The sequence below is a fragment of the Diceros bicornis genome, chromosome 10 (genome assembly GCF_020826845.1).
Source record: "Diceros bicornis minor isolate mBicDic1 chromosome 10, mDicBic1.mat.cur, whole genome shotgun sequence".
NCBI classification, from domain to species: Eukaryota; Metazoa; Chordata; class Mammalia; order Perissodactyla; family Rhinocerotidae; genus Diceros; species Diceros bicornis.
Window position 1 is genome coordinate 11,270,422 of NC_080749.1, and position 18,176 is coordinate 11,288,597.

At 38.3% G+C, this 18,176-nt stretch overlaps 1 protein-coding gene across 1 annotated transcript in view; it reads left to right on the forward strand.

Annotated features, from left to right (window-relative positions):
- The window catches only part of CLASP1 (cytoplasmic linker associated protein 1), a 260,490-nt gene that overhangs the window by 147,648 nt on the left and 94,666 nt on the right, over nt 1-18,176 (forward strand). Inside the window, exons 15-19 of the mRNA XM_058548789.1 lie at nt 3,476-3,535; nt 5,213-5,290; nt 6,800-6,967; nt 7,814-7,863; nt 8,632-8,802. Coding sequence (XP_058404772.1) covers nt 3,476-3,535; nt 5,213-5,290; nt 6,800-6,967; nt 7,814-7,863; nt 8,632-8,802 — 527 coding nt within the window. The remainder of the gene's footprint in view (nt 1-3,475; nt 3,536-5,212; nt 5,291-6,799; nt 6,968-7,813; nt 7,864-8,631; nt 8,803-18,176) is intronic.

Consider the following 18,176-nt stretch of genomic DNA (forward strand, 5'->3'; position numbering starts at 1 on the left):
TTTCCCTCCATGGAAAGAAGTTCAAGTTTGAAATGTTTAATAATATTTAAGATTGCTTTAATAAATGCCTTTGGATTGAAGATCTAAATAGTCTAAATGATCTAAAGTCTGGAAAGTAAATTTGGACGACCTCTATTGTTTTTGTGTTTGTGTGGGTGTGAGAGAGAGAGAATGTGTGTGAGTTAATTGGTAGGGGCTTTGGAGGGAGAGAGGGGGAGGACGCCCTATACATTTTTTCCTGAGATAATCCCTCTATCATTGGTCTACCCCATGCTCTGAATGAAAGCAGTAACTACAGGTAAGAAAAAAACATTGTAACAATTAATGGCAATTATTTAATATTAACATAGATAGGAGGAGGTGTATGTTGTTTGCATCTTCTGATAATGATTTCTCGAATTCTGAATCCTGACCAGTCACCTGTTCTGCTGCACCGTTACAGGAGATACACCCAGAAAATACAACCTGGGTAGCTAGCTAGGGCTTTGTTCCCAAGTCCCTATCTTGTCTTGTGTCCTGATGAGCTGCCGTAGGCTGCAAGTGGGGAATAAGGGCTCTTTTAGCTGGCATCTGTGATTCTTGACTGTTTTCAGACTCTTTTGACAGTCTATTAAGTCTTCCCAGGAAAACGTAAATACCCGGAATAGTTTTATGTAGATTTTCAGGGGATTCATGGACACCTGAAGCCTCTCAATGGACTGTATCAGGAGCTTTGTAGGGTAAATTAATGGCAGGCCTGGGCAGCAACCTCTTGGCCCCATTCTTGTAGTTCTCTGTCTTCATCTTAGTCCAGTGAAAGGGCCCTTCACTCTAGGGCTTAGAGCCCAGTTTACCTCAGCTACCTGCTGTTTCCCTCCTTTCCCAGGGTGTCACGTTGGTCCTGCCATGTTTCCATGGGTAGGAGACCCTCCTAAGCATGAGGCAGCCCCATATCCATCTTGTTAACAGCTAGGTGGAAGGCATGAGGGAGAAAAGAAGGGGAATATTTCAACTGTGTAAAGCGAGGAAGAAAGAAATTTGCTCCTTGCACAGAAAAAGCTTAATTTCTAACTGCATGGCTCAATTGTGTATCACTGAGGAATACAGTCTGCCCTTGACCCACAGTTCAGTTTCTTGAGATTGGAGGGAAGCAATGTCAACTCCCCCTGGAGGTGAGAGTGTAAAGTCTGCAAGAGGGGTGATAGTGAACTTCAGAACCTGACAGACTTCACTTGCAGCATTACCTTTTCCCACTTTCTAATTATTTGACCTGTTAGGAATGAGTACCTCTGTGTAGAGTTGTTCTGTGGATTCACAGTCATTTAGGTAAAAAGGGTTTGACACCCAGTGAAAGCTTAATAAATGGTAACCATTATTAGAATTTGTTGCTGCTGCTGCTGCTATCATTATCACGATTTTTTAGATTCCCAAGAGAAATTCAGAATGTGTTTTTCCTTTGTAAAGCAGAGTTCCTCCAGTGAGGTGACACATATCATTGTTGTGGACCATTACAAGATATTGAGTGTTTTAGTCAGCTTGAGCTGCCATAACAAAATACCATCATACACTGGGTGCCTTAAACAACAGAAATTTATTTTCTCACAGTTCTAGAGGCTGGAAGTCTGAAGTCAGGGTGCCAGCATGGTTGAGTTCTAATGAGGGTAGCTTGCAGATGGTTGCCTTCTTGCTGTGTCTTCACATGGCAGAGAGAGCGCAAGCTCTCTGGTGTTTCTTCTTAGAAGGGCACTAATCCTATGATGAGAGCCCCACTCTCATGACCTCATGTGAACCTAATTACCTCCCGAAGGCCCCATCTCCAAATACCATCATATTGGAGGTTAGGGCTTCAACATATGAATTTTGAGGGAACACAGTTCAGTCCATAGGATTTAACAGTTTTGGCCTCTGGGACTAAATACGAGTAGCCACCTACAATCACTGTGACAATAGAAGTGCCACCCCCTTCACCAATTTCTGAACCACACGCTTAGATTGCTGTTCTTGTATTTAGTTAGTGTGAATGTCAGTCAGAACCATATGTCTTAATGCTGAAAGAAGTAATGTGGACCATCTGGCCCAGTCCCTCTGCCTTCAGGAAGGTAAAGAGGAGAACCAAAGAGGGCAATGTAACCAAGGCAGTGCAGTTTTGTTATATATTCAACCTGTACCTAGTTTTGCTTTGTAGAATTTGCAAGAGGTGGCTTGCACAATCTCCCTGCCTGTAAGAAGTTTATAATTTAGTTGGGGAGATTAAAAACAATAATACAAAGCAATATAAGAGTGAGTTACAACATGTGTTGTGGATTTAGGAATTCATAGAGGGCAGTCATTAAAGCTAGCTGATGTATGCCCAAGAAGCATCATAGACAAGTTGAAAATTGAACTGCTTTTTGAATAATGAATAGGAGTAGGTGAAGAAAAGAGACAAGAAAAATCTACACCAGGAAATGACATGAGGGAAAAGTTAAATAAACATGGCCTAGGTTAGGGCAGTGTGGGGAAAGAGACAGTGAAGAAGGGTGTGGGCATAGGTCAGTGTCTTTCCTTGGAGAAAGTTTGCTTTACAACCCCCCACACCCCCACTGTTTCCAGCCCTAGGACTGGGTTGAATAGCTCTCCTGTGTGCTACTGGCACACAGTAACTGTTTCTTGTCTGTCTGGGTTGCTGGATTGTGTCTTGGTTACCAGTGTATCTCCATCATGTAGCATAGGGTGAGAGTTTAGTAAGGATTTATTGAGTCAGTAATTATGTGGATTATGGGGTTTTGAATTGGGAGGATCATGTGAAAGAAAGTCTGGTCATTAGAAGAAGATTACCTTCTGATTTGTTTCCTTGAATGGATCCTAAGACTATTAAGATTTACTCCTACAAAGATAGCTATCCTGGACTTCAGAAAAAGGAGATTATAAAGAGGTAGGACCCAAAGTGGTGATGTAATCCAGAGGAAATGAGACTGGAATTGTTTTTATGCACAAATCAGGCCAAGAAAGATCACAAAAGTGAAAAGGCTTGAAATCAAAGGATGTTGAAAGATTGAAGAGAGGAAAATAGCTGAGTAGCTAGAGGAAATTCTGTGAAATTAATGCGAAGACCACTTTCCTGATTCTGTAATTACATTGATCTTTTGTGCATGTGTACATCCTGTATTAATGTATTGTTTGGGGAAGTATTAAAAAAACAAATGACAATGATGTGCCCTCTCAATAATGTTGCCATGAAGATCAAGTTTCTGATTTCAAGAGAACTCTTGTATCCTGTCCCTATATCTCTGTGGTTTTTCTTTTTCACCACCATAGGTGCTTAGTTATTTTCATTTGCTTTGGTTTTCAGTCAATTTTGATTCCATCTTTTATGTTCTATTTTTTGGATCGTAAAAATTAGAAGAAATGTACCAAGTGTAAAAAGTAGTGTTGGGTCACTAAAGAAGAAAAAAGCTCTTATTTTTACTAAGATACAAATTACTAAGTTACATGTTTTTTTCTTTACAATTTTCAGGCGCTGTTTTGAATTTTTAGATTTACTTTTACAAGAATGGCAGACACATTCACTGGAACGGTGAGCATCTGATTTGCTGTTTTTTCCTCTGAATTGAATCTTGAGATTTAATGCCTCAGTGAGTGGTCCCACCCACTTTCTATAAGAAATCTAAACATTTGTTTGCATGTCTACTTGTGTTATTTCTACTGATGCAAAGCACATAATATTGGCAGAAGCTTTTAGTGAATTTCATCGAGTGAAATGTTAGTGCGCCCAGAGATGTGGACAGATGTGCATGATGAGAACTACAGAGCTAGGATTCACTCTGGTGACTCTGATCCTGCGGCATGTTCCTATCAGTTCCAGTGAGGTCAGTGTTTAAAGTTGCTCTTAGTAGGCAAGGTGTAACCCTTAGGTCCTTAAAGGAATTTCACTCATTTGAGAGTTTCCTTTTTGATCCCTCTGTATCAGAAAGTCAGCAGTTTTCTCTTTATTCAGGTTGGTGTATGGTAAGTTTCGCATCATCATTATAAAAAGTAGAATTATGGTAGAATTCTTAAAGAAGCATGTCTCTATTAATTTTGAGATTCATTCTTTGCCATTTCTAGTTCCTATCAATTGTAGGTGCCTATTATTCTTTCTGAGTTAAATTTGGAGACAATAGATGATGTAGTGCCACTCAAGTTTTAATGGTATATTGTATAGTTTGTGAAGAACTTCACAGCATATTAAACATTTTGTTAGTAGTGGAATTTTAATAAATCGAGTACTCCTGGGAGTCCCATTCCATAGGCAGTGGTCAGAGATGAAACAAAGCCAAACCTCCCAGAGGTGAAATTTCATCTAAAAATACTTGAATCTAGAAGATAGTTGCACATTTTTTTAAATACTTCCTTGTTCTTTAATCCCTTCATTATTATGTCTTCATCTGGTGATAGTTTTAGAATTAGAGGTGGAAAGTGGAATGAGGGATTTAATGTGGAGACAGGTGAGCAGAACAGAAAAACATGAAGAACCCAGAAGTAGTCTCGTGTATTCATTCATCTCCTAGCTCAGTGTCTGCCACTTAGCCACGTGCTCACTAAATATTTATTGAATGAATGAAGTGATGAGGCAAAGATTTGGAATGGGCTTGTAGAATTGATAACTCAGTCTTTGTTCTATGAAATTATTCATTCCAGTCATCTCCCTTTTCTTAAAACTTTGTTGAATATTCAATGAGACACTTGGATGATTTCTTCCTAGCTGGGGTCGGACATAACTAAAGAGAATACCTATTTTATAAAATGGCTACATAATTTTATAAAATTGTTCATGTTACGTAGTGGAACTTGAAAAAACATTCTGTTTATTATACAGATGTGATGTAGGTAGTTTCTTTAGTATTAAGATTATTATCTCATTATAGTTTCCATAGAAACTAGTTTTGACCATGGAAAAATAGGGTTTTTTGTTTGGGTTCATGAAAGATTGAGCTAAATAAGTGGGCCTTAAAAAAATCAACAGTTATTAAAAAACATCACACAAGAGAGGACAGTTCTCGGGTACTTAGGTGGAGATAGGGTACTGGGACAGAATTAGAAGGTAGAAGGTCTGCAGGGTGTTCTGATTTTCTTAGCTGCATGTTAGTTGACTCACTTGGCACAAAGGCTCTAAGTTCTACATTGCCATTTTGAAGTTATTTCTCATACCTGTTTTCATCCACATAAAACCATGTATTAATGATTGTTACTGATTTCTTTTCTAAATATCTAGACACATATCAGTATTAGCCGAAACAATAAAGAAGGGAATACATGATGCCGATTCTGAAGCAAGGATAGAAGCCAGAAAGTAAGTGTTTATCGTACACCACTTTTTTTATTCACTACCTTTATTTTTCAGATGCACTGTCTACATTGCCTTATTAAAAATTCGTTCAGTTACTTGAACGTGTTTTGTTAATCATGACTTTTAAACATGACCCCAAAAGGCCATTTTGAAATACTTCTCTAGTTTTTTGTTAGGAGGTTGTTCAATGCCCAAGCCTGAAAGACTGATATTATTGGAATATAAACAAGACTGAGGTAAACAACAGAATGTTGATTTTTAAATTGATGAGAAATTATTACATGCATCAGAAAAGCACTTGTATGCATATTCAGTGTATTCTCTTACTCATTAAGCTCTGTTACAAGCCAAGTCATAAGCTAAAGTGACCTTTTTGATTTACCGTGAAAGATCACGATCACGGGGATTCTTTCCTGCGCTCAGACCTGTGCAGGCTTCGGGTGGCTGCTGGGAAGTGTGAGTCACGGTGAGGGAGGTAGATGGATATGATGCTTGGGAGTGTCACAGTGGTAGCTTGATGTTGCCATCCCACATTTGAAGCAGTTGTGCCATTAGGACTGGTCATGCTCCAGTCATGTGGCTGTGGCCCCCTCCATTCGGTACCTCCCTTAGAATAATTTTGCCACTCTGGCCATAAATAACCAGACGTTTGATGCTACGACTTACTCTCTCGGACAGCGCATTGTTTTTTTCTGTGCTTTCATAGTTGACCAACTCTTGTAATTGACACAGGTTAAAATCTGTTTTTGCTAGCCTGGAAGATTGTTTTACTTGGCTGCATTAATATATACTGATCAAGTCCTTGTTGTTGAACTGCTCTCCATTAAATTATATTTCCCTGGTTTCTGAGTTTTCTGGAGGACTTCACTATAACACTGAAGTGCTTACCACAGTCTCATCTTGGGTACTTCCTATCAAAATAAGCAACATAATTAATAGTTGCTAAAAACTACTGGGAATGGATTTCTTAATGATCTTCTTATGCTGTTTTTATCTTTGTATTGTTTTCTCCCCCTCCCCCAATTTTGTCTAGTTCTTTAGTCATAATGCAACACAGATTTCAAGTAGCTGTGAATATCTTTCCATTCCCTTTTGAACATGTTATCTAAGGCAATTTGAAATACTTCAAATCAATGAGTGTCAAATTGCATTCATAAAAGCTGCCATTAATGCGTCCCTCCTGTGTTCTAGGTATAGTTCTAGATGTTTTAGTTCCTTCTTCCCTAAGCCTTCCCAGTCTTGCAGGTTAGGCCCTTTTGTTTTCATTTTATAAATGAGACTGAGATTCAGAGAAGCTGGGTAACTCACCCAGTGTCAGAAAGCCAGTGAATTGTGAGGGCGGGATTCCTCCCAGGCCTCCTTTGCTCACACTCTCTTCCTTATACCATGCTGCTTCTAGTAGCAGGTAAACTGAGGACTCCAGTCCTTGAAGAGGTTATGTGGTGTCCTCCAGAGCTCAGTGAATCTCCATTATGGCCCACTGAGCATAACAGGAAGCTGTGTGTTCCCTAGGTGTTACTGGGGTTTCCACAGTCACTTCAGCAGAGAAGCCGAGCACTTATACCACACCTTGGAGTCCTCCTACCAGAAAGCCCTGCAGTCCCATTTGAAGAACTCGGACAGCATTGTGTCGCTGCCGCAATCCGATCGCTCGTCTTCTAGCTCTCAAGAGAGTCTGAAGTAAGGAATTCAGCTGTGCTTTTCGTTAGTGTTAAGATTTTATATTTAAAAATTTGCTGCACAACAGGGCCGGCCCCGTGGCTTAGCTGTTAAGTGCGCGTGCTCCGCTACTGGCTGCCCAGGTTCAGATCCCGGGCGCGCACCAAAGTACCGCTTCTCTGGCCATGCTGAGGCCGCGTCCCACATACAGCAGCTAGAAGGAAGTGCAGCTATGACATACAACTATCTACTGGGGCTTTGGGGGAAAAAATAAATAAATAAAAAATTACTAAAAAAAAATAGTACGAAAAAAATAAAATAAAAATTTGCTGCACAAGAACACAAATTCTAGCTGTATTTTTTACATATATGTGCCTGTTATAATTTCCCATTACTTAAGATGGATTCTGGTACTAGATAAGATACTATGGGGAATGGTAAGAAATGGGTGCCTTTGGTCTCTGCCGTGAGTAGTTTTTGGATAAATTTATATAGCAGTCCTAGAATATAGTTTTGGAGTAACACACGTGAATTTTTCATAGAGAATGTCAGTGTTAACCTGGAGACAAGTTTGGAAATGGAGGGCATTCAAAACCTAGGACTTAACGTATTATCATCTTCATTCTGTATTTCTGACTTCTGTCTTGAGTTATGACTTCTCTGTGTATCTTTAGAAGATAGTCAAGAATATAATGCTAGAGCTTTGTCTGAAATTGAGGGTTCGTAAGATTGTGGTCCGAAATCACCTGAAAAATTCTAAAAACTCTGAAATAATTCTTAGCATAATTTCCTGTTGTGAACTGTACTTGCATTAACGCAGATAAAGTACAAATTTGATAATAAACAGATGTATACCTTTATTTTCAGTCGGCCGCTCTCTGCCAAAAGAAGTCCTACTGGAAGTACCACCTCTAGAGGTAAGACTAACAGCTGTGGAGAAGGCAGTCCAGGGGAGAGCTCTGTTTCTTAACCTCAGGTGGGCTGTTCTTCTCCCAGAAGCTGCTCAGTTGCTGGAAGCCAGCGACCTGCTCTCAGGTCCCTCTCAGGTTTGCAGAGTGTGCTGCCCTGCTCTGTGCTCCCACTGTCCCCAGCAAAGCTCTGCTTTCCCAGGGGCCCATTGCCGTGAGGAAGACATTGTCAGGATGACTTCGGCAGGCAGAAATTGAGCTCTGTGACCTTTCCTCACCCACCTCCCTCCAGCGTGGGGATGCTGCCACAAATAGTGCTGCTCCTTTGCTCTGATCACTTGATGGGAGAGTGAGGACAACTTGTGATGCTTTGAGCAGCAGCAGCAGCAGCAGCTTGGTGGTGGTTAGGGGTGAGAGGGGGAGGGCGCCTGGGTAAGAGTGCACGTTTATGCCACATCGTGAGGAAACTGGCCGGGGTTTTTGTTATTTCCCTTCTCATATTAACCAGAAATCTGGTCCGTTTCTTGGAGTTTATAATCTTTGATTATAAGAAAATAGATGTGATAGGGGTGTATAGTTGTGGTCACTTTTCATTTTCTTCACCATTGGCTGGACTCTGTCTTCAGTGACCAGGAGAAACTGTTGGTCAGTGCATATGTGCTCCAACGTTTGTTAAAACTTGATATTTGTTTTCAAGAAAAGAAAATCAAGTTTTAACAATATATGTTTAAAATTTCAGTATAGTCCTTACTAACGTTTCCTCCTTCACCATTAAAGCTTCTACAGTTAGTACCAAATCTGTGTCAACGACTGGGTCCCTGCAGCGCTCTCGGAGTGACATTGACGTGAACGCGGCTGCCAGTGCCAAATCCAAAGTCTCCGCGACTTCAGGCGCTGCGCCTTTCAGCTCTGCCGCGGCCTTGCCTCCGGGGTCCTACGCATCCTTAGGTAACCAGACCCCCCACCTTTCCCCCTGGTTCTGCTGTTCAAGAGGCCACTTACCTCTGCTCAAATTTATTTATGTAGCAAATTACCAAAAACCATAATTGAGGAAATTCTCACTGTTGCAGGGCTGATATTTAAGTATAAGTAACTCTGTGCACTTAATGCTGGTTCGCAGCCAGTTTGTTGAGTGTTGCCTTTCTCTGGAGCATCATTCTTTTTAGTGACAAGTAAGTACACTGGTGCTCACATGGTGTATGGCCCTGAGCATGTCCTTCCTTCAGCTTCACTTCCCCCTTCGGGGCAGCCTAGCCAGCACCTAAGCCACCTCCCATATTGCTAAAGCTGGGTTTTCTCCCCTCCTGACATTGGGGGAAGAAGAGCCAGAAGGGTTTAGTGAGGGATTCACCAAGGTAGTCGTTGTAGTTAGATATTTCCCCATTTGAGAATGTACCCGGAGCGGGGGAGCTGGGTGGGGGAGAGGGAGAGAGGGACGACAGCAAGGAAGACCCCTAGAGGAATGTGGTGGACTTGTTCACCAGCATAACCATATTGTACAACAGTGTTGTCCTTCCATATGTTGCCTTGGGGAGGAGCATGCATTTACTCTAATGATAGCCCAAAAGATTAAAAAAAAGTTATTTTCAAAAGAACTGGTATCTGACAGAATGGTAAGTCAATTTCTCAGTTTTTTAGCAGACAACTTAACACCTACGGTATGTAAGGCTAATAGTTTATTTCATTTTATTTTTCTTAAAAGCAAAGTTGTTCCAAGCCAAAATCTGAGGACTTAGCTGGATCGGTTTTATTTTGGATTTTATAGAAATGAATATAATTTAAACTTCATGAAACATTGGGACCGAATTACTTATGTGGTTTACAAACTAATTCCAAAGTCAGTTCTCAAACTAATGTTCTAAAAATGTTTTGAGCTTGGAAGCACAGTAAGAGGACACTAAGAGAAGATTACTGGGCCTGCCACTTATTAGCTTGGTTGCTTTGAGCAGGCCACGGCTTCTTTGAGTCTGTTTTCTCCAGCCATAAATTAGTTGTAATAATAGCCACCTGACTCAGGTATATGCTAGTGATAAATGGAATTATATAAAAGTCCTTTGTAAACGATTATCCTATACAGTGAAAGAAACTGTGATGGTGATAGGAACATTATTAATTTGAAAGATTTCTATTCTGGAGCATTTGTTAAATCAGTCTTGTTTTTCTCTACGGTGAAATATCTCATACATAGATACATTTTGATTGGGAAGAAACCCAGTAAGAGCTCTCCTTTCCTACCTTTCTAATGTTAACTATTATAACATTACGTAGGAGGGTTTATGATACTATGTTGATATGTAACCATTGAGTAATGAAGAGATCAGGAAGAACTCCTCTCTCCTATGTTGAAGTAGTTCTATTATTTTAGTTCAATTTTTAAGTACTTACCTGTGTTTCAATACATTTGATCCACCTTGAGTATCTGTAATTAGTATTTGTTTCTTTGCTTGAAAATGGGAGTAAAAACCAGCTTTAGAGTACTCAGTAGTCTGTTTTTTCTGTGTGTATTTGGGATATATTAATATGGACCATCAGTGCTAGTCAAAGCACTCAGGTCTTTTGGTCTGAAGATATAGAACTGACCTTTTAGAAGCACTGATGGTAAATTTTCAGCCTAGTGTTACCTCTTCAAATAACAGGACTGGAGTATTCCCATTCTCTTACCATTTCCTGAGAACTCTACCTCTACTTTCCTTACGTCCAAAACAACAAAAAGCAAAAAACCTCCTAAAATAGAACATGATCCTACTGAGAAGTTGTTAAAATTACTACTTAGGTTGACATGTTACATCTGTGCAGAAGTATAGCGTTAAAGCTGATGATCCTTTTCCAAACTTCTAGAGTCCAGACATCTGAGGGAAGATATGGAGTCCGTAGGCCTTGACGCAGGTACCGTGCTGTACAGCTTTGCTGCTCCACGTGTAGTTGGGATAGGCATTGCTAGAGCCAGCCTCTCTGAGCTTCTTACTTGCCTCTGCCCTTTGGGTGACTCTTTAGTGTTTTAGTTCTTAGTTTTTCCCTCCCATTCTGCTAGTACTTTGTTCTAAGAAAAAGGAACTCTGAAGAGGATGAGAGTTGGCTAAAACAAAGAACAACAATCACTCTACCAACTGAGGCACTACCCTGGGTTGCCCTTTTTTGTTTTGTTTTCCAAAGGCAAAAGCACATTGTACCAAACTGATTTCAACATAAGGTGCGCTGACTTGCTTCAGACTCTGCTTTGCTGTTGAACTTGTTTCCTTCTAATTTTATTTTAAATTGTACTTTTGCTTTTTTAGTAGCTAATAACATTCTGCTTTTTAATTTTCTTAATGTTACTAACTGTTCCCTGTTATCCCTTCCCTTGTTTTTTAATTTGCTTAAAGATGGTACTGCCACTAAAGCAGAGGGTAAGCGGTGTGTTTCTGTGATTGAGTGTCTCGCTTTCACTCATCCTCTGTTCTCACCGAGTCTTGCCTGGCGCCCCCTTGTCCTCACTGAGGTCCCTGCATGAGACGTTGCACGCTGTTCCCTCCACTCTTCTTCATTCTGTTTCTCTTGGATTTTTGCCCCACCTCTACCTGAATTCTCCTCTCCTTTCTTGTTCAGTCGTCGTTCTTGTGAATTTGGGCCCTTTAGTGTGCTGTCTGTATGTGGTTTTTAATGCTGAGCCCACCCTGGGGAAGAGCGTCGACGTGACCTTGTGTGCTAGTCTTCATGGGCTGCTTGTCTCAGATTGTGTTACTCCTGAAGCACCACCTTAGCTTTTGTTTTCTTTTGTTTCCTTCTCTTTATGTTTGTGCTTTTGTGGGCCTCTCAGGATTTGCCTTTCCTGTTTTGAAAATAAATTTCAGTGTCATTTATTCAGGTTAAAGGCTGGTAAAGGTTTTCTACCAGGTAATTTATAGAAATTTTTAAAACTACTTTTCTCTCCCCTGAAGATGTTACTGAATTATATGATACTATTTTTATTTGTGTCACTGACACATACCTCATTCATTCATTTACTCTCATTCATCCACTCATCAACCATGTATTGAATGCCTTCTATGTGCCATGTTCTATACCACACACAAGGGTATAACATGGTAAAGAAATACACATATCTAAATCCACTTTGTTTCCTTTTTATGCCATTCTCAAGAAGCTCTTCCTGATTTTGCATTGTCTTTTTAATTTTAGACATAGCTAGTCCAGTCTGTACAGGTCTTTGATTAGCACATGCTAGCAAGATCATCCCTTTGCGAAGTCTCTAGATAGAAAGCGTGATGATGCTTCAAATAATTCAAATTGAGAGGAACCTCGTTTGCTTAAGATAGTGGCTTAGACCCACCAACCCTCAGGGTAATTAACAATTAGGAACTGCTAGTTTACTTTCATATATTTTTAGCCACTCTAAAAGGCTATCCTGCAAAGTGGACTGGGTTTTATCTTAATATGTGCAGTTCACAATACTTTTAATCCATGCTGCTTCCTAAGGAACTCATAAAGGGAAAATTAGGAGTGGACTTTTTTTTTTTTAAGATGAACGTAGTCCCAAGATTGGTGTTCTTCAAACTTATCTCATCATAAAAATTACCTGGATGCTGACTAAAAGAACAGAGTTCTAGGTCCTTCCCCCTGAAAATTCTGATTAAGTTTGGAAGGAGCAAGGGAACCTGAATTTTCAGCAAGCTCCACTGGTGATTCTTGGGGTTGGACAAGTTTGTAAAATGAAAAGTTTCCAAAATGAAAAACGGACTAGAAACCTATGTCATGATGAAGACCTCATTTGTGATAGTAGAAGACTGAGCCTGGGTGTGATTTTCTTCATTTTTTATTTGTTATGAGTAATTTTATATTTTTCCTTCCTAAAGAAATGATCCTAAGTATCTCCTCAGCATAGATGGAAGGGAGGTAGGGGGTGGAATACAATAATGTAAATGTAATGGAAAATGAAGACATTAGGTGGGAAATTATATTTTTTTCCAGAATGCCCTGATTTCATATGCCTATAAAACAGAATTGAAATCAGCCTGTTATTCTACCCAGCACTAGGAATTTTGAACTTTTTTTTTTTCTTTTTATCAATTTTCTTCTTACCAGTTCAGAATAAGGTCAGAAGATTGCCTACTTACTTATTGTGTGAGAGACTAAGAATAAGAATAAGAAGACTAAGAATTTTTGGAATCATTATGGGCCTTTAAAAAATGTGTTAATAAGTCGATTAAATATTTTACTGTCTAGCTCCTGAGACAAGAAGAGATAGGTACTTTCATCTTTAGGAGGCAAAGATATAATTTTGAAGCAGTAGCTGGATGCTCTAAATTCAAAATTCAGACATTACATTTGAATTCTGGCAACTTCATTATTATAGTAATTGAGAAAAATATGTAGTCTTTGGGAGTTATTTATCATACACATCAAATCGCCCTTCTAGCATTTATAACTAATCAGAAAAATATTTTTTTGTGAAGAGGCAAAGGCTCAAGTTTTGGACAAAAGTTTGGTTCCATGTTATCTTTCAGTGTGTTAAGTAATTTTTGAAATTTGGAAGAAGGAAGCATTTATGTTGTCTATTATGCTGCTCATGAGAAAGTTTATGATTAGACCTTGAAGTTGTATAGCAAATGAATATACTCTGATCTAATACTTTTTTTAAGCTACTATGTTTAGGAAATGCGTTATTCATATTTTTTCCTGAAATAAATAATTTTGAATGAAGTATGATGCTTGAATGACCTGTGGGTGCTGACAACTTACTGATAAGTTTCAGAGAATAGATAATCGTATGTTATTAAAAGCCATGTTTAACTATTGGTGATTTTAAGATTACAAAATAAAAACTATGTAGCCTTGTCTGCTCTTCAGGAAAAGAAACTTATATTTTAGTTCAGTTTTACTGGAAATAAAACATTTAGTATTGCTATATATTCATCATCCATGAACTCTGAATTTTAAGTAATTAGCTTTTTTACACAATGAAAAAAATATTTATGTCTGTATGTAGAAGTAAAAGAGTGTTAAACTTCTTTTACTATTTTTTTTAAAGAATGAGATGAAAGTTATTTTTGGAGGAGGAATGCTTGTAGGTAGGAAGATTTACAAGTAATCAGCTTCCCAAATTTTGATTCTATCAAAAATGCCATGTATGAGTAGAGGTTGGTTTAATTGTGCCCCTAGGCAGTAAGTCGTAAAACAGATAGGTATGCCAAAATGTCCCAATGTGATGAGAGTTGAGATTTACCTAGGAGACCTTTTAATTTTTATAACCTCTAAATTGAGAATTGGCTGAAATTTTGAAACATATGGGGGACAAAAGACCTTAGTGATATGAGGCTGTCTAGTGAGTTTTAAATTGTCTTAGGCTAAACTGAATATTGGAGAAACCATGCCTGCAGGTTAAACCGGGTATACAGGTTTAATTTCCCATTGTGAGGGCTTTTCTAGAAGAATGGCGATGTGATTGAAAAAATTCATCAGCAGCACTATTAAAAAGCCACGAGATATGGATATTCTTTCTTTATTCCATGAAAGTCAAGGGCTGCACTCCTCTTAGAATTCTTTGTTTTCCTCTGGGTCTGCTTTTCTTTGGGTAGACTTGTTTGTTTGTTGATGCATCTCTTGTTTCTCGCCCCGGAATTTGTTTTTTCTGTTGTAAAGTTGTCTGACATTTCTTATTTCTATTACTCATACTTATGTTATTTTCTTCTTCTTTCATATCCGTCTTCTTACTTTCTGTCTCTGTCATAACACAATATGAGTGAAAATGAATATGTCATTAACAGGTCATAATAAAGAACTGAAGCATAATTTTACTATTTGTTGCATTTATCAAGTAGACTTTGTTTTTCCTAAAGATCATGGAGTGTTTTATATCATCTGTTTAAAACATATACAGCACTTACAGTAATATCACCAAATTAATAGAATGAAGAAAAAACAAAATCTCTCCCTATAAAAGGTATATATATATATGAGTATAACACAACAGAACTGATTTTAAGGGTGCCCCAAGGACTTAATTACTAATGTGAGTCTTTAGGACAGATAGGAAAGAAGTCCTTGAGCTCATCCCAGGTGACAGGTAAGAGCTGGCATTAAGCCAGCACTGTCAAGGTGCTATATATCCATGAAAAGGTGGACTAGGAGAAACACTATGTTCAAATTGGTATGATACCTCTCTTGACTTTGTCCTGGATTGAGGAAAAAGCCAGTCTTCCCTAATTTGTAACTAAGCTCTCTTCTCACACAGATATCTTTTCAGTTTTGCTTATCTGGGGTATCTGGGAAACCCCAAGCTGATGAATTAAATTAAAGTGATCTGTGTTTGTAGCCTCTGAGGATGCCTGACAGGAACAAACCTTGAACTTATATAGAGGAAGCCACTCTCAAATCTGGTTCCTCAGAGTTCCCACAGATTAAAATATGCTAAATATGAGCTCATAGTCCAAAGTAATGTCTATAGTGAGTGAGAAGCAGCAGAGAAAAAGAAGAAAATCATAATTAATCCTTGAAGACTTAAGGATCTTTTATATAAGATAAAATAACTATATTTAAATATTTGAAAAAAATAAGAAACTTGCATTTTTAGCAATATGTAGAATTTAGTAGTCTGAGTGATCCTCACAGTTGAGAACACATCACTGATCAAATAAAAGCAGTGAACCCACACATCTCCACACCTAAGCAAAAGTGGGAGCCCTAGTAGGTGAGGGCCACAGCAGGCTTGCACCTGAGGTTTTTGGCTGAATCCCAGAGACCTTGGGCATTCGTTGTGATGAATACATAGGACGTGGAGGACAGGAAGTAAACTGGAACCCACCCAAGACCTGCGTCATCACTGGTGGACAAGAAGCTAACTCCTAAACTGAAGAGGACAAGGGGGAATTTTGCACATCTTAACCTTGATAGTAGGTGGAGGGGGAAAGTAATCTGCCCTGAGAATTTGCAAGCATAAGTTGTGCCTGCATGCAGGTTTTTGGTCATAATTTACACTGCCGTTGTGGTTTTTCAGACCACGTAGATAAATCGTTTTAAAGTAGCTGTGGATTGCTTGTGTCCACAGGACACTAGCAGAAGCGAACATAGATCCTCATTGGAAGAATTCAACTTCAATCTAGATCTTAAAGAATTCTCATAAAGTTCCAAGAAAAGTAATCATTTTTCTTAATATGTAAACAAATAAAAAGAAATTCTAGAAGGACAAACCAAGGAAGTAAGAGACTATAATGAATAACCAAGCAGGTTTTGAAAAAGAACAAATGGATCTTCTAGAAATGAAAATGTAATAAATTATTAAGATTAAAAACTCACTGGGTAAATTGAACAGCAGAATCAACGTAGCTGAAGAGAGAAGTCATGAATTTAAGATAACGAAAAAATTGTCCAGAGTATAGGGCAGAAAGTTAGAGTTGGAAAATATGATAGAGATGTTAAATCATATGGAAGATAGTGAAGAAATTTAACATTTCTAATTGGATTTTAAGAAGAGAGGATGCGGCAGAGACAATATTTGAGGAGGTAATAGTTGGGAATTCTCCAGAATTGATGAAAGACAGTAAACCACAGATTCAAAAAAACCCACTAAGTCCCAAGCAATAGAAAAAGAAATCCACATACACATCATAGTGAAATTGCAGAACACCAAAGATTAAAAAAGAAGATACTGGAAGCAGCCAGAGGGAAAAAGAGACTATCCACAAAGGAAAGCCAGAGTTTAAATGCAAATAAACTTGGGAAAATCTGAATAAGATTGATAGAGCATATCAGCGTCCATGTCCTGTTTGTGATTTTGTAGTATAGTTTTGTAAGATGTTACCATTGAGAGAAACTGGGTAGAGAGAACACAGTATCTCTCTGTGTTATATTTTACAATTGCATCTGAATCTACAATTATCTCAAAATAAAAAGTTAAAGTTGTGTTTGGGGTTTTTGTGTGTGTATGTGTGAGGAAGATTGGCCCATAGCTAACATCTCTTGCCAATCTTCCTCATTTTGCTTGAGGAACATTGTCCCTGAGCTAACATCTGTGCCAGTCTTCCTCTATTTTTGTATGTGGGATGCTGCCACAGCATGGCTTGATGAGTGGTGTGTAGATCTGTGCCATTCTTCCTCTATTTTTGTATGTGGGATGCTGCCACATCATGGCTTGATGAGCAGTGTGTAGATCTGTGCCGGGCCGCTGAAGCAGAGTGCGCAAACTCAAACCACTACGCCACCGGGCTGGCCCCTAGAAGTTGTGTTTTTAATAATTTATTATTTTAATCTATAAGACTCTTACCTTAAAGATAGTAAGGATATCTTTTAAAAAATTAGGACAAAAGAAGGAAATGAAGGGAGAGTAAAAGGAAAATGAGAAATCAAGACAGAAAAGGCATATGTATAAGATGGTAAAAATAAGCTCAAATGAGCTAAACTTTCCAGGTAAAATAGATTGTTAGACTTGATTCTTTTTAAAGATTTAGCTATGTGATATTTAAAGGGACAAGTCTAAAATATAAGGCTACAAATACAGTAAAAGACAAAGGGTGAGAAATATATAGTAAAAGCTGTTGAAGAAAATAATAGACAAAAAATAAGGCAAAACTTTACTAGAGATAAAGAAGATTGCTATATGATAATACAAAATTCAATAAATCACGAAGATGTAATTGTCCTTAATTTTTATGGTCCTAATAAAAATAGCCTCAAAATATATTAAAAAGCATTTGCAAATTCACTTTTATAGTGGGTGATACATAAAAATATAAATTTCTGAATAGGTGATACATTCATATACTTCAAAACTCAGAAAATATAAAGAGGTATACAGTTAAGTTTCCCTCCCATCCTTTTCTTTCATTTGCCTAATTATAACCTCTTTCCCCTCAAGCCCAATATATTACCACTTGTAGTTTCATTTTTATGCAGAGTTTCTATGCATATAGAAGCAATATAAAGACTGTATTTTCTCTCTTTTTTTTAAACATAAAAGGTAGCATATTTACACACAGTATTCTGCATCTTGATTATTTTCACTTAATGTCTTAAGATCCTTCTATATTAGATTAAAGAGAACCTCTTCATTCTTTATTACTGCTGTACTAGTTTCCACTGTATGGATTAACTTTGACCAGTCAGGCCCATATTGATAGACATTTGGATTGTTTCCGAAGTTTTGCTCTTACAAACAATGCTGCCACGAATAACCTTTTACATACATCATTTTGCATGGGTGCAACTATACTGATAGGATAAATTAAATTGTTGGATTAAAAAGTATATGCATTTGTAATTGTGATAGGTATTGTCAAACAATCCTCTATAGGGCTAATTTTTACTCCCAGCAGCAATGAATGAGAGTGCCTGTTTTCCTACACGCCAGA